The sequence below is a fragment of the Triplophysa rosa genome, linkage group LG9 (genome assembly GCF_024868665.1).
Source record: "Triplophysa rosa linkage group LG9, Trosa_1v2, whole genome shotgun sequence".
Lineage (NCBI taxonomy): Eukaryota > Metazoa > Chordata > Actinopteri > Cypriniformes > Nemacheilidae > Triplophysa > Triplophysa rosa.
Window position 1 is genome coordinate 5,512,115 of NC_079898.1, and position 16,746 is coordinate 5,528,860.

Here is a 16,746-nt window from a genome sequence, read left to right on the forward strand (position 1 = left end):
AAAACGATAATGTCATCACCCGAGCGCGCACAGTTTATGCGCATGCTCCAAGTCTTCTTCTCCATTTTTGGTGTGTCTCTGTGGCAGTGACAGCGCCCCATACTGATTTGGCGTGTATACTACATTGTTTTGAATCAGTTTAGCAGTTTCGTGTGTACGCAGGTATTTCTTGAGACAACGCCGTGAAAAGGAAAAAAAAGATCGGATAGGGAAAGCTCTGGCTTCGTGTGGATATGGCCTCAGGAGCGAAAGAAAAAAAATGACCGTTGTCTTTGCCCTTCACAGCCTCCACTTCATAGTGTTTGACACAGAAGTGGATCATGACATCCTGAAGGTCTGGGATGGACCAACAGAGAGCGGCATTCTGCTGAAAGAGTGGAGCGGTTCTCTGTTACCCGAGGACACTCACAGTACATTCAACATCCTCACACTGCAGTTTGACAGCGATTACTTTATCAGCAAGTCTGGTTTCTCCATCCAGTTCTCTAGTATGTATCAACTTTCCTTGTAGTATACGGTATGCATTATATAACTGAATGTCGTACTGTTGCACAGAATACAGTATCCCGTAACGGCCTTCCTATTCCAATGAATCAGTAGTAAATCCAACCAATACTTTTAACATCTTGACTCATTACGCATTAATAAAATCTTTCTACTAGGTATTTCAAATTAAAATCACAATAACTGGAAGGTTTTCACATGCAACATGATCAAATGTCTCAAGTAAGGGCTGTCAAAAGATTTATCGCATTTAATGGCATCCAGAATTAAGTTTGTGTTTACATAATACATGTCTGTGTACTATGTGTAGTGATTTTGTATTTGTAAACGCATACACATACATGCATTTATTTAAGAAATATATAACACATACAAGTAATAAAGATTTATGTATTATTTCAATTATTGGTCAATATAAATAAAACATCTTCATATTTCCTAAATACATATGCATGTATGTCTATGTGTTTATGAATACAAAAACAGTGCACATATTATGTAAACACAAACTTTTATTCTGGATGCAATTAATCGCAATACATGCAATCCTATGCAGTCTATATCATTTCCCAGTATCCTTTTCTTAGAATATCTTATATATATATATATTTAAATGATGAAAGAGTCGAAACCACAGCATACTTTGACATTCTGACAGTAATGTGATTTGCGGGATGTCACTAAATTTTTTAAAACTCGGTAAGCATGTAAAATGGCACGTGTGCGCTGTGGTGCGAGTTGACACATTTAGCGGTACGCAGAGTTTGGTTTTCTTATGAATAAGTGATTTCTTGCTCTCTCTGACGTCTTACCGATCCCCAGCAAATTCAAAATTTATCTTTTTTACTTCAGCTACAGTGGCCACAACCTGCAACGACCCGGGGACCCCTCAGAACGGTACACGCTACGGCGACAGCAGGGAGCCGGGCGACACCATTTCCTTTCAGTGTGACCCCGGGTACCAGATCCAGGGCGTGTCTGAAATCACATGCGTTCAGCTCGACAACCGCTTTTACTGGCAGCCAGACCCCCCCACCTGCATTGGTAAGATCCAACTTTACCATTTACACACTTTTTTACTTACTTTATTAGAAAAGATTTCGGTCTGCTTTGATCCAGCACCAAACCAGTATAAATCCGCATGCACCCAGTCTAGACCGGTTTTTTCAACAGGGTTTGTATACAAATTGCATCCTCGCCAAGATGTGTGAAGAACGTTTAGAAAACTTTGGATGATGAATGTCAACCCTTGAATACAGCTGTATATGTTTGTATCACAAACAGAAAAAAAATAAACCAGCTCCCCATTCCCAAACAAAATATCTTGATGTTTACACCTAACACACGCACATCCAAAACCAGCGCATGACTTGAATAACAATGAGACAATCGTGGCAAACTGTTGTTTCCTGAATACTTCAGTAACATTAGCGGAGAACATAAAGGGTTTATAAATCTTTATCCAGCTGTTTACTCTAGCCCAGACGGCATATGCCCAACCTTAAGCCATAAATATCACACGTCAACAGTTGAAACATTAGAATGAAATTGGTACTTACAAGTTTGCTGTCGGTTGCCGTATAGTTTTTAACTGCCTCATCTTTCAAAGCAGTTCCTTTGCCAAACCTTCAGTGTCTGCTTCACTGGTTCACAAACAATCCACACTGTGCCAACCAAACATATGATGCCACCCTGACACGACAAGGCACTTTGTTGAATATAAACTTCAGCCTGTCTTTGCTAATGCAAGATGCTAGATGCTTTGCTTTGCTAATGCAAGATGCTAGATGGCAAGATGCTTATGATATAGATGCTGATTTGCACAAATGTTAATAACCTTTTTTTAATAATAATAATAATAGTAATAATAATAATAATTGTTGTAGTAGTAGTATTATATAATGATAATAATAATAATAATTATTGTTATTATTATTATTATTTGCAGTACGGAGAAACGGTCCGTTTAAATTCACCATACCTATATACTGTATGTACACATTTATTGATATATGCTTAAATGCAAAACGTAAACAAATGTACTACATAAACCGTGATGTATAGTTGCTTTTTGGATTACTAAAAATGGCCAATTATGCTGATCATTTTAGCAAGGTTGGGATTTACCTTGAAAATATATATATATATATATATATATATATGTATACACAGTATATATGATACAAAGTATTTAGTATCTTTCAAATGATGTGCATTATATAGAAAAATGTAATTGTTCGTTGTTTAGTTCGGTTTTGGATGACCAAAAAAAGACCAATTATTTCAACATGTGTCTGTTTTCCTTACTCGACTAGGGTCAAGCATCACGCTGTGCTTTAAGCACACACATAAATGAGTTCCTTCTCCAGTGGCCTGTTGACTTATTTGATGTCGCCCATGTTTTTTCTCCAGGGTGCTATGGAGTACAAACATTCAGGTTCGGCAAGCAAAAATCCCATTCATTTTCCACATGGAGAAATAGATTTTTAACAATAACATATAAACCTTTCAGGATGGACCCACCGTGAGCTTGAAAGGTCATTAAGTGATGATATATGCTTCTGTGGAAGCCATAAGTCAGTGTGATTTCAAAATGTTGTTTAATAGCCAAATTCTTGAAGCACTACAAGAATTACAATCCTGAAGTTGAATCCACCAATCAGAGAACGGCACGATCATAGAAGCAGCTTTCACAGGCAACCCGACTGAATATTGACTGCCCAAGACGGTCCGCTTAATCCAGTCAGTCAACTCTCAAACCATGTGCGCTGTATATATTCATGTACACATTTAAAGATTTTATATTTTTATATTGTGTAATGGAGGGAGATGTGTTTATTTATTTTGCATTTGTCATGTTGCTCAGTCATTGTAGCTGATATATGAATAATTGCTTCTGCAATCAAGAAGTCACATTCCCATGTGCTCTTATAGGGTTACGTCCAGACGGATCTCCTGTTAAATTCATCTCCGTTTCAATTATTGATTGTTATCATTTAATATTGTGGGATGTTGTTGTCCTTATGTATTAACGGATAATGAGGCCAAAGTAATCATCTTGTAATCATGCTGGCGTAATGGCCTTTATTGCGTGTGTGTGTTTTGAAGGATCACATTAAACATGTCTCTCGTCCTCACTCTCCTTGTTATGATAGCTACCTGCGGAGGCAATGTGACAGGGCCTGCTGGGGTAATTCTATCACCCAACTATCCTCAACCCTACCCACCAGGAAAAGAGTGTGACTGGCGGATAAAAGTCAACCCTGACTTTGTCATAGCTTTAATCTTCAAAAGGTAATGTGCTCACTCAACGCTGTGCGCCTCTGAATCTCATGCCACCAGAAGGGACCGTTTTTCAGCACCATTCAGAATTAAACCGAGAGTGCCTTGGGAATTTTAAATTGAGGTGGAAAACAGATGGGGATTTGTCATTTCAATTCATTTGAATTGAAGAAAGTAGAATTAAAACTGAATGAACTGCATGAACAATATATATCGTGTCAAGTTTTTAAATCGGATTTTGCCCAACCCTGATCTTTGTGTTTACAGATGGATAGTCTGTAAAATGGTCAACTCTAAAATGGTACACAGTAAAAGTCATGAAAAACATGTTTCGCTTGCTGTTTTTACTAAATGATTGCGACAAAGAATATTTCGTCTTCATATCTACTGAATAAGAATTCAGAAAATAAATTAATTTAATTCAAAGTAAAAAAGTGTACATGTACGTTTTTTTTTAAAACAAAACATTACTAATTATAACATTATTATGCAAAAACAGCATGCATTAGCATGTTTGCTCAAAATGTTTAAAAATCAAATACAATTTAAATCAAACCGTCAGCGGACAACTTACCAACTCTAATGCCAGATTCAACCGTTTGAGTTCTTGTACATTGACTTTATGAAATCCCATAATGCTTTACATCTGAACCAAACACCGGTCAACCCCCTTCTTCATTTGTTGTGCAGTTTTAATATGGAGCCCAGTTATGACTTCCTGCACATCTATGAGGGCGAGGACTCCAACGGGCCTCTGATCATCAGTCTGCAGGGGAACCAGGTCCCCGATCGCATTGAGAGCAGCGGAAACAGCCTGTTCCTGGCCTTCCGCAGCGACGCCTCACTGGGGATGTCTGGTTTCGCCATCGACTATAAAGGCAAGTCTCACCTCGCACATGCACGACTCGCACCTTTCAGGGTTGGCCTTGGTAAACAAGTCAATGACAGCCACAACTCGCACCTTGCTTTCAAGGGTGAATGTAGTATTTCTTGTATTAGTTTTATTTCTTGATCCTGAAAACAGCGTCACACGTCTTCTGATGGCTGAGAATGCTTGATAGTTATGCTAGTTTAAAGGTTTGCTTTCCACTTAAATGAGTAAGAGGATATTTCAGTGTGGACTGTAAGGGCTGATGGAGCGTCTGTATTATCTCAGAACTGTGTCAGACGGATGCAGTTATCTTTATCAGGCCAATGCTTAAGGTTGAGCGGCTCTTTTTTAACTTTGGTAAGAACTTGTCAATAGTGTAATACCCATAAACCGCTCACCCTGATGACCTGATACGGTTTCCACCGGAGTCTTGCAACAGTTTCTGTCTTCGTATCTCTCCTCACACAGCCGGGAGATCCACACAGAGTACAAACCACATTATCTTTTACATATTTAAGACGATGTTCATTAACAATACTGACGGATAGGTGTGTATTTAAGCTTAGTGGAAATCTCAGAACCCGGACGAACACTACTGCATGATTCCATTCAGTTGTAAAGTTTCAGTCTCTGCTGGAGTGTCTGGCTTGATATGTGACTTATTACTACATAAAAAGTGCTGTGTGATTATTTCTTCTTTTACATGAATTCAAGTCTAGAGTTGCAGATTCTAAAGCCATTGTCCAAACTGAAATGTGTTAAAACGCATTAATCCCCTTAATGTGCTTGCATACTGTATATAATGTAAGTTGTTTGGTCCTCCATCATTTCAGTCAGGTGTATTTACAATTTGTGATATTTTGTCATAGTCATATTTGATGTATTCGACAATGGTATAGAAGTTGATAACAGTTACATCAACATTGAGTCAACATGGGGCTGCCATCTTGATTGTTTTGGGTTGAATGGGTCAATGTTGAAGAACATATGTGCAATGCAAAATTGGCTTTTTAAAATTTATTCACTTGTGAGAGCATTTTCAACAAACATGGTACATAGAGAAACATGTAAACTCTTAAAAATAATAATGCTTGAAAGGCTCCTCACAATGATGCCATAAAGAACCATTTTGGTTCCAGAAAGAGTCTTTCAGTCAAAGGTTCTTTATAGAACCATCTCTTTCTTACCTTTTTAAAATCTGTAGATCCTTTTTTCGCCACAAAAAACCTTTTGTGATTCAGAAAGGTCCTTCGGATGTTTAAGATTCTTTATGGAACCATTTAGACCAAATAAAGGTTATTTTATGGCATCGTGAAGCACCTTTATTTTTAGGAGCACACTCAAAAAGGTGCTTCAAAAGGTTTGTCGATGCCATAGAATTTTAAAAGATTATAAAAAGTAAGAAAGAGATGGTTCTTCCTTTGGCTGAATGGTTCTTTGTTGAACCAAAAAAGATGGTTCTTCTATGGCATCGAGGTGAAGAAGCACCTTTATTTATTGTAGAAAAAAAGATGCGCTTAATGTTTCAATTTTGCCTGCATAAATGGATTATGACAATTATACATACATGTACAAAGATACAAAGTTTTCTATAATTCTAAAATAAACGTCTACTGTAAATAAATACTGAATCACTCCTGCTCTCTACGCACACTTGCTAACAGCAGTTTGTGTATACGCCCTCGCATTCACGCATAAGAATCCTCATGCATAACTTAAAATCATATGTGATGTCCAGATGTCGGATGTTATTGGGTTTATACACATTTGCAATTTGCCCAAATCTAGTAAAAAGTCTGCACAGTTTGATCTGATCTGTGCTGGATGTCTGTGCACAAAACAGATTTAGTTTACACTGAAAATGTGTCCAGAAAGCTCCTAAATGGTATGGATTCAAATATTGTGCATCTCCTCAGTAATACTATTAACCTTTCTCAGTGAATACCTGCTAATGTTCCCCACAGGGATGGCTTGTTTCGCCAGTCTGCATTGTGCTAATGCTCTTTTAAAAAGGATGTGAGTTTGTACTTCAGAAATGTCAAAGCATGCGACAATGACAATGCGTCGTCCCTAACGTGCAATGTGCCTCCCTCAAATCATTCGTGCATGCTGCAACTCTTTATGTGATGATAATGGTACCAAATGCACTTCATGAATTGTTGAATATTTTAATTGTAATTATTTTAATTGCAAGTCGGATTTCAACCTTTTGTCTTTGCTGCACATAAATACCACATTATTATTATTGCCATTGTATTATAATGCTTTGCTAATCAGATATTTACAACTTCCAACCTCTCACAATGCTAATGTTGAAAGATTCTGCACATAGCCATTGTATTTTTGCTGTGACTTCAGTTGACTGTGACTCTCAGTTGCTGTGACTTCAGTTGACTGTGAATTTAAATGATCTTTATTCAAGCCCGTTTTTTCGGACCTTCCTGTCTGTGAAAGTTCAGAAATCTAATTTAGGTTGTGTGCTTAGGATGGTTGTTTGCTTGGTTGGTTTGTTGACTGATTTCTGGATGACATCTTTGATCAGGTCTTTGTGATAAACGTGATCATTTGGCACAGAGACATACTGTACAAAACCAAAAAAAGATTTATAAGTGAGACTAAATATGCTATCATTTCAGTAAGCTGTTTTAATTCAAGTGAAAAACATGTATTATGACTGAAGTAACCCATTGTAGTCAGTTACTTCAATGAAAGTCATTACAGGTAGGTCAGTTAAAAGCTCCTTAATCGTTTCATATCTTTTCTTTTATTCAAGTTAAGCTGCAAAAACGGTTCCTTCAAAAATCCTTGACCACCTACATTTACACACCAATAACATCTATTCAGTATTTAGAAACACAATTTCTATTCTAGGACACGAATATGTGGTTCAGTCTCTGGCTCTAATTAGAATGTGTCAAGGATGACAATGAAATGGAGTATTTTTCTCTCTATTGTTACATGTTCTTTTAAATAGTTCTGTATATTTATGCGCTCGCTGTGTTCCTTTATATTAAAACCTTCAATCTGCTATTGTTCATCACACACCAGTAAGCACAATTATTAACACACTTACTAGGTGAACAAAACAAACAGAAGAATATTACAGTCCAAAGGACTCGCATAGCTTGAGGAAAAACACTGTCTGCTATGAAATTATTTGGAGACCTGGACCTAAAAGCTACTTAAAAATATTGAACTGTCACTAATTACATACAAAATGTGAATCTTAAAACTTCAATGGCCTCAATGATGCTAACTTTGAACCTAGCATGCTGTTTTAGCATGTTGCTAGCATGTTTGAGCACATGTTGTAGCATGTTACAAGAATGGTTTACATGATTTAGCTTGATGCAAAATTGTTTTAGCCATAATGCTAGCATGTTTAAACATAATGCTAAAATGATTTTACTCATTTAAGCATGAGGCTAGCATGGTATATCATAATGCTAGCATGATTTTAGGGTGAGTTGGGGTTTTTTCATGGTTGTTAGGTGTCAATATTAATAACGACTAGTTCCGGCCTAACCTGGTTAAGTTGGACGAGCATGCTTGTTTTAGAAGGGTTTTTTGTCACAGGTCAAGCTAGTTTTAGCTGGTCAGGCTGAAACCCACCAGCTGAACACCAGCCTGGCCAGTTGCCTGGTCCTCGCTGGTTTAAAATGAAAGTTGTTGGTTTAAGCTGGTCCACCCAGCCTGGCAAAGGTCAAGCTGGTCTTCCAAAAAACCCCTCTAAAACTAACCTGCTTCACCAGATTAACCAGCTGTGGCTGGTTTCAGCTGGTTTTCTTTAGTAGGGGGGTCTAATGTAATTTTATTTGTACATATGTAAGTGTGACTCAACTGTCAAAATAATTTTTGGTGCCACTGTATGTTATGAAAATGCATGTGAGGATAAGGGACTGTATCTCGAGGCTGAGCGGCACACCCCTGCTGTACTCCTAATCCCTCTGTTGTTGCTGAAATACAAGGGAGATTGTGTTTCACACTTGCAATTGAGCAGATAGAATCTTCCAACCTCCTTCCCACTTTCTCGGGTCCCTAAAGCGCAGGCAGAGAGCTGTTAACTGTCAAGTTGTTTGGCAGCATCTCCATGCACCACCTCCGGATCTCTCTCCAACTGTCCTTCTCCTGGTGTCGGATGCCAGAAGGACAGAGTCGGTCTCTCGCCTCCCCGTCGCGCTCACCTGCCTTTCCCCCGGTGCTCGCTAACTCTAATGCATAATGCCCCCAAGCCACGCTCTGCTCTCTCTTCACACTTACTGTCTCGCTCATGTTTTTCCACTCTCACGTTGACTCTCATTCCAATGCTGTGCCAACGGCTGGCAGTAAACGCAAGATATAGCCGGGTATGATTGTGCATCTGATTAGTTTTGTTAGGGGTCAGAGCTGGTTTAATTGAATTACAGGTGTTGCGTCTTATTATTTGTTTGCTTGTTTATTTGTTTATTTAGAATGCGTGGGCCATTTGCTGCGAATGTGAATATTTCTGTCAGAATTCCAAGTGAAAATGAGCGGTGGCACAGCAGTAGCCCATGTGCTCTTGACACGTATGAAGAGCAACGCAGGTTACAACCAGAGGTGGAAAAAGTACAAAAATATTATATTCAAATACAAGTACTACTACTTTGATGAAATTGTACTTGAGTACAAGTAAAATTACCAGTCAAAAAATCTACTCAAGTAAAGAGTATCTTGTTTAAAATTTACTCAAAGTAAAAGTTACTTAGTTACTTTTTAAAAGCGGGTGAGGACCTCTCTTTTTTTGTGCAACACCAACAATAGTCATCACAGTGCCTAATTTTATATATTAAAATGGGTTACAAGTGCATTGCAACACATCTCTGCTTAAATGTGGTGCAGACAAAACGGGATTAAACACTTAAAATATAGCATTATGCACCAATGTCATTTTGACTTTAACTAAACTGTCCAAACTTCTTATTAGTTACCAGTGCAACAAGGGTACGAGCAGTATTTAAACATAATATTATCCTTGTAATGTCTTCATTGTTTTTTTACTCTGTAACGGGTGTGATTTTAAATATAACAAAGTACAATACATCACACAAATCATACTTAAGTACAAGAAAAATTAAAGATTTTAAAAGCTACTTAAAAAAGTACAAGTACACAAAAAATCTACTCCACACAGTAACGCAAGCAAATGTAATTCGTTACTTTCCACCTCTGGTTACAACATGCTTCATTTGGCAGCTTTAGGAAAAGAAGTCCCGCCTTTTGGTTTGAAGAACCAATCATCTGCTTTTACTCCAGGACACACGGAGACTATAAGGTGGACCAGTCTGAAAATATACTCTCTTCTTTGATCATAGTTTAAATAAACAACTGTATTTATGATGTCATCATCTTTGTTAAACAAATGCGTATTTGTCAGTAAATTTTCTATATTAGTAATAAATCACAGCTGACCCCCTCACCGAGAAAGTAGCTAATTGTTGTTTTTTAATCATACCAACATTCTGTTACTGAGCACAGAATGTCACAGATTACATTGTCCAACAGAATGATGTATTCTTTTACAGAAAAGCCACGAGAAGCCTGCTTTGACCCTGGAAACATCATGAACGGGACTAGGCTGGGAATGGACTACAAGCTGGGATCGACCGTGACCTATCAGTGTGAGTCGGGTTACACCATTGCTGGGCCTCCCACTCTCACCTGCATCATTGGGAGTGATGGGAAACCGGTATGGGACAAACCTCTGCCTACATGTAAAGGTAAGACCTCAACAGTAGTCTTATATAGTTCCATATTTTTGATATATTGCTTGGCACTTCCAGTCACTTTATATAACACTGATTGTGCTTTTATGGTGCTGGAGTTTTAAATACAGAGTATTGATGCATGATAATTTGATTAAGAGATTCTTCGTCCAAAGACATTAGTAGCAGTCTCTTCAGAGACACTATTGCTTTTGTTGTTTGCAGTCTGGAGAGTTAATTGATTTAGGTCTTTGTTGCGTGCAAAGTTCTGCTCTGTCGCACTGCCAATACACTTTGTTATTCATCCGGCATCAGAAAAATGGCTGGCACCCTCATTGGCCTACTCTCAGAGAGACGGACGCTGACAGAAACCCTGAAAAGCAGCACATAGGTCTTTGTCCCTCAGTGACAGATGAGAAAACGTGGGTGGTGACAAGTGCCACTCATCCACACATTTCCTGTCAACCTCGTACCTTTCTCATTCTAGCTTCACCCTATGCACACGCTGGTCTTCAGTTTCTTTTTTTAAACCTTCTGTGTTTCGGTTCATCCATGTGGAAATGTAAGGAAACATCAAAATGTGATAGGTTCCAGGTATGGAAAAATAAATTAAAAAAAGTTCACTCAAAAATGATATTCACAATATAATAGCAATGCATACAATAGCAAATGTTTGAGAAACAGAATTGAAGTGATGGTCCCCAGCTCTCTTTTTGTTATAATAACAAAAGTTATATGGACTACTGTTTGGAAAAGAGTGGCCAGGATGTTCTTCAAAGATTTACTTAAAATCAATATTTTAATTTACTTTTACATCCACTTCATCTTTACCTTTTGTTTCACAGTCGATGTTTGGAACTACATAAGGATGAATGGTTGCACTTTATTTAATAGTATATGTATATAAGGTAGCTACATTGATATGGGTTGAGGTAAGGTTATTTTATATATCCAGTGTACTTGCCCAACAAAATGCTGGTAACTATGTTTTTAATATGGGTTGTTGTTAGGTTCATACCTGGTACCTAGTTATTACACAGTTATTGTAAGTTCAAATTTGAAAATCATGTGAATTTGGTTATATTTTGTACATTTTAGGGCTGTGCATTTAACACGTTAATTATAAGTTAAATAATATAGCTAAAAGCTAAAAATATGCAACCAACATACACATTTCACATTCTTTCTAATTACTGATCATCTTCCACACATCAAGAACAGTCACTCTGCTGTCTGAATCAACTTGAAACTATTTAACATAACTTTTTTTATTATTATTTAGTTATTGCAAAGCATTGTAATGTGCATATTTGCGATATTTCGCTAATTTCAATAGATTGAGAAGCCCTACGGTACATTTAATCTATATCTGCTACACTGCAGCTGCAAGTGATGTAATATAATTGTCTAGGCTTTATCATGTGAAACAACAAAGACATTGTTTGAGTGAGTCTACGTGTCTTGCAGGTTCTGACCAATGATGAGTTGGGGGTGTGCTACACTACACAGTTCTTTGAAAAATTGCTGAAGGGGGAAGTTGTGAAAGGTGCACTAGTCTTGTTTGGGAAACGGGTTCAGATGCAGTTGTTATTTTTTCATTTAGTGCCATTAGCGGGACAGAAATTTCACCTTTAAGAAATATCAGTAATTCATCATCCGGCGTCAATCTGGTTGATGAATTCATCAATCTGCACCGATTTGTAAAGGTGACGTGTGTAATTGCACTACAGTAGTTGCGCAAAACTGAATCGCACACAAAAAAACACATGTTTAAAATGCATCTTACATGTTTGGGACAAGCGGATAGTCCAGTACTTTCTTTGTTTGAGTTGTTTTTTGATGATGTTATGTGCGGGCCAGTCTGGCCACTTTGCGCTTCCATTTAACGCTGCTAGCAATGCAGAAATGACACACTTGACTTTTAAGTAGTTCCTAGTGTTTCAGTGGTAATGCAAGACCACATGATGGAAAACGCTTGATCTGGCCAGCTGTGCACCCTTCAAACCCATCATGTTGAAAAACAACACCATGTTAGAGATAAGAGCATGCAGCGATTAGCTTTTGAACATCATTGACCCCAATCTGAAGGTCAAGCGAGGGCTTCTCACACCTAAGTAGAGGCCTTTGATTATTTAACCTCCTTTGATAGAGATGGAAAGCTGTTGATGCCCTTTGCGAGACAGCCTCATTTCTGCACTCCAGGAACATTTTGTTTGTCCTCATTGATGGAATTTCCGGCACGTTGCTTCGCTCATCTTTATGCATGAACTGTTACCGTGGGGTAGAGACGTATACAGGTCAATGTTGAGCTAACATAATCATCTGATTGTGTCATGAGAGATGCTTTATTTGATGGTAATCAGACGTATGGAGTGCACGCAGACCCACGTTCACACAATCCATTAGCTTTCCGCTCCCCCCGGCTCCGTTATTAGTCAAGTGAGTATGTCTAGCACAGACAACTAAAGCCTAGAGAGGTGGTGCTCGGTCGATACAAGCCGCTGTAAATAATGGGAGTGGGGTTAAATATATCATTTTTTTAAAGCGGTGTTGAAATTTAACAACTGTCATTGGCCGACGACCTTGCAACATCCTAGAAACCACCTTGAAGCAACTGCACGCCAACCTTCAGAACGTGACCGTTTGGTAACACCTTAGCAAAACCTTAGCAACACCCCGGGAACCTCCGAGAATACTGCAGCAAACCACCTAGCTCACCCTAGCAACCACAGATCTGCCTAGCAACCACTCAAGACAACTTCATCAACCACAGAGCACGGCACACATTCCTTCAAACTTGAAATCCTTCTTGAAACTGCCACAGTTTTCAAACCACACAAGGCTTACATAACCTTCAGACAAACCATTTCAAACTTTCAGGTTTTGTCTCCATGATAAGCTTCATTTTTCTAGGCTTGTTTGGTTCGTGTCTTGTTGCTGGAGTCCGACTAGTTCACTTGGTCAAGCAGATTGAACATTCACAACAGTCTCAGCGTTTTATCTTTGTTTATGCGTATCTCAGTATTGGCTTGGTCACACGTCGACTGTACAAAGATGTTTCGCAGCATTCCTAGAATATCGATTTGAAGATGACAGCATGTGGAGGTTAATCCTTTTAGCAGTCCTCAGTCAGAGCTCTTTAATGGAGAGGTGTGAGGTTGGACAAGCCGGACGAGATGCTGTTAGCCATTCGCCGTGCTTTTATACACTGCCGTTACAGCTTCTGTTTATCAATACCCCGTGCTTAAAGGACACAAGCTAATGAGGTGAATGGCTTGCTGGTACTTATGACCTTTTAGCAGAGGTGTCCGCTCTCAAACGTCCCGCCAAAGTTGGAGCGAGGGTGGCAGCAGAGCGAGCGCAGCGTCCAGGTTTTGTTTTACGGGGCGGGCGGCAGACACGAAAAGCATGCAGCAGGCAAAACAAAGGAGATGTGAAGCAAATGTTGCCGTTTCACTGCCCATTTCATCATATTGTCTGTCACTTCAGTTTATTTCTAGTCTCGGGAATCTGTTATTTATGTCACCTTCAGCAAGGAGAGGCAGAGCGACGACGCATTTATCCGTCGTGTCGACCCCCAGCGCTTCACAATGCACGTAATGCGCAAACTATAACTGATATACAGGCGCCTCAGGCCAGGATAATTACTTTAACAAGATCATTTGAGAGTTAATGGGGTGTGAAGTCGTATGAACAGACGCACGCGTGTGATGCACATGTGCCGTGGCGCAGACACATGACAGTCATAAGCGGGCCCACGCAGAGAATATGAAAAGAAGATTAAAAAAGAATGAGAAAAGATTGTAATGCTCGAAATGGCGACGGTAGTAAAGTCATTTCACAGAGGAAAGTTATATTTCTCAGAAGTTGCTCTTTTATAGTTAGTCCCATGAGAAACATATAGACAAATAGACACAAATGATGCAATTGTTAAAATAGATGAAGAGTATAGAGGTGTAATATGAATGTAGATTGTGGAGGTAAAACAATATATGATACTACTCAAATTAAAGATAGCATCTATTTTGTGAACAGAAGACTTTGAAATAAAGTAAATAAATTGCTTGCAGTGCTAACTATTTCGGACACTGATTGGACTTCACGGCTTCATAACTGTAACAAATGATATCCTTGAATGTGGGTACACACAAATCTTACACAGCGAACCTCACAATAATGTTAAATTCTTTATCTCGCCAAAACATGTCTACAGTATCTCATAGGAGAGCACGAGAGCTCCATTGTCTTCCCTAAACGCCTAAAGTTAAATGGTCAAGATCAGAACTTTCAATCCCTCACTGAAAATGAATGACTTCCAGTCACCTTGTTGCTTCAAATCGCCGAATATGTGAATGCATTTAAATGCATCCATTCCGTATGAGAATGCACATTTGAAATCCATTCCGCATAATTGCACAGATTTTCATGCAGAAAGTGAAGATCTGTAGATTCTCCTTGGACACAAAGATTGTGAAGTTCTGAATCTGAATATACAGTATATATGTTTATGTGTCTGTGTCTCTGTTGTTTGGTGTCTCTGAGGGAAGGTAGACGGACGGCTTTATAGCGGATATGCAGATCAGGATGAGCAGCACTGAGAAGACTCTGTTTGAATGTTAAAGTCCTTTCTCCCAGCAGCAGCATGCATGGATACAGCATCTATATGCATACGCCACACACATCAGCTTTCATGTTAAATGTCACTGTGTTTATGCGTTAGTGTCTCGGGGTTAATGGCGTCTTCATGGTAACGTTTCTTCATGGTAACCTTTACCAACAACTTTAACAGTTACAGCTTATAAGTTAGCCAGGTTTAAACAAAAGCATTGACTTAAATGTTGTAAACAATGACTTTGTGAGAAAACAGCACAGCCATATCTTTGAAAAGTGGGTGACGGGTTCGCAGTGACCACTTTTTTAAGCGCTTGTAATTTACCCAACGCTATTTGGAATACCGACGCTCCCCCTGAGGCACGTCCCCAAGCTATTGGACAAAACTTATTAGAAAGAGGTGAGATCCCTTTGAATAATAAAGGATTTTCCGCTCTTTCTTTCTTTAGTTCTCTCACCCAAACGGATCTTTTATTCGTTTCCATAGTAACTAAAAGACCGTTGAATGAGGAGTCTTCCACGGCCGGGTGTGGGGGAATGACAGCGTGGTGGGATGGCGCCTCTCAGAGGCCGTCAGGAGACACGGCTGCTTCTGTTCAAGAGAAACCCAAATCCCTCCGTGTGTCTCCTCATGGATGCGTGTTTATTGCACGGCTCTGCACGAGTGCGGTCGGGTTGGTCAGGTGGCAGGCACAGCTGTCGTCTCTGTGCATATGTGAGGCAGGAACACACGGGCTGCTGCGGTTAGTCACGCATTCAGTCTGAGAACAACAGAAAACTGCTAACTGCGGCTAATGAGCTGCCGTCTTTGACAAGATAGAGTTATTCTGCACTGACCTGTTCTCATGTGGGCTAACGTGTGCGTTTTGATGTCTTATGATCTTTTTACATAGTCACGTTTGCTCACCGAGAGAAGCTTTTGATGAATACAAATGGGAGACCTAAAAATATAAATGGCTGAATTTTGTGTTTACCTCAAGATTTTTTCCTCTTTCATTTACATTCAAGACCCTCTATAGAGATATTGGTTTGTTCTTGACAAACATTGTTGGGTCATCTTGATATAATTCCACCAAAATTGCCATTTACACAGAAAATCCATCTTTTGAAATGGCTGAATCAAATGATGCTAGTCTTAGTCTTCAAGAAAATCATTCATCAAAAAAGAAAAATAAATTCATGTGTGCTGTTATCTTGTTTAATAGTTTTTTGTAAAAAATAGTATAGTAAAAAAATGTTGAAGCGCTTTTATGCAGTGACAGTACGAAGCTTGTCAGTATGTTTGTAATGTAATGTAATCAAATAAATAATATAAATTGAACATTTCAATAAATAAAAATGTAAGTTGTTCAATTATATTTGTATATATTTTATTTTTATTATAAAAAGGAGTCATCCAAAACTTCAGAACTGTACATTTGATTGTTTTTATTTTTTATGACTAATACTTTTGTCACAAACCAAGTTCCAGACATAGTCACCCACAGGGGCGGACTGGGAAGCAAAAACGGCAGTCTCATTGCGTCAGCAGTCCACCATTTTTGTCGACGGGGGGTAGTGATGTGTCAGTCTCGCTTAAGCCTTAGATGGCAGACTACATTAGCGGCCGACCGGGAAAAGTTCCGATCCACCAGATGGCCGGCTCCGCCCCTGGTCGCGGCCATAGGCCGTCTGTGTGACGGCCGTTCTGGACTTTGACAGAATGTTCTACTGTTCAGTCCACCCCTGGTCACCCAGCATTGCTTCATCCCACCT

At 39.0% G+C, this 16,746-nt stretch overlaps 1 protein-coding gene across 2 annotated transcripts in view; it reads left to right on the plus strand.

The window, feature by feature from the left end:
• Nucleotides 1–16,746, plus strand: part of csmd1a (CUB and Sushi multiple domains 1a) — a 480,783-nt gene that overhangs the window by 382,205 nt on the left and 81,832 nt on the right. For both annotated transcript variants that reach the window (XM_057341293.1, XM_057341294.1), the window contains exons 26-30: nucleotides 286–488; nucleotides 1,357–1,548; nucleotides 3,660–3,798; nucleotides 4,477–4,664; nucleotides 10,201–10,395. In XM_057341293.1, coding sequence (XP_057197276.1) covers nucleotides 286–488; nucleotides 1,357–1,548; nucleotides 3,660–3,798; nucleotides 4,477–4,664; nucleotides 10,201–10,395 — 917 coding nt within the window. The remainder of the gene's footprint in view (nucleotides 1–285; nucleotides 489–1,356; nucleotides 1,549–3,659; nucleotides 3,799–4,476; nucleotides 4,665–10,200; nucleotides 10,396–16,746) is intronic.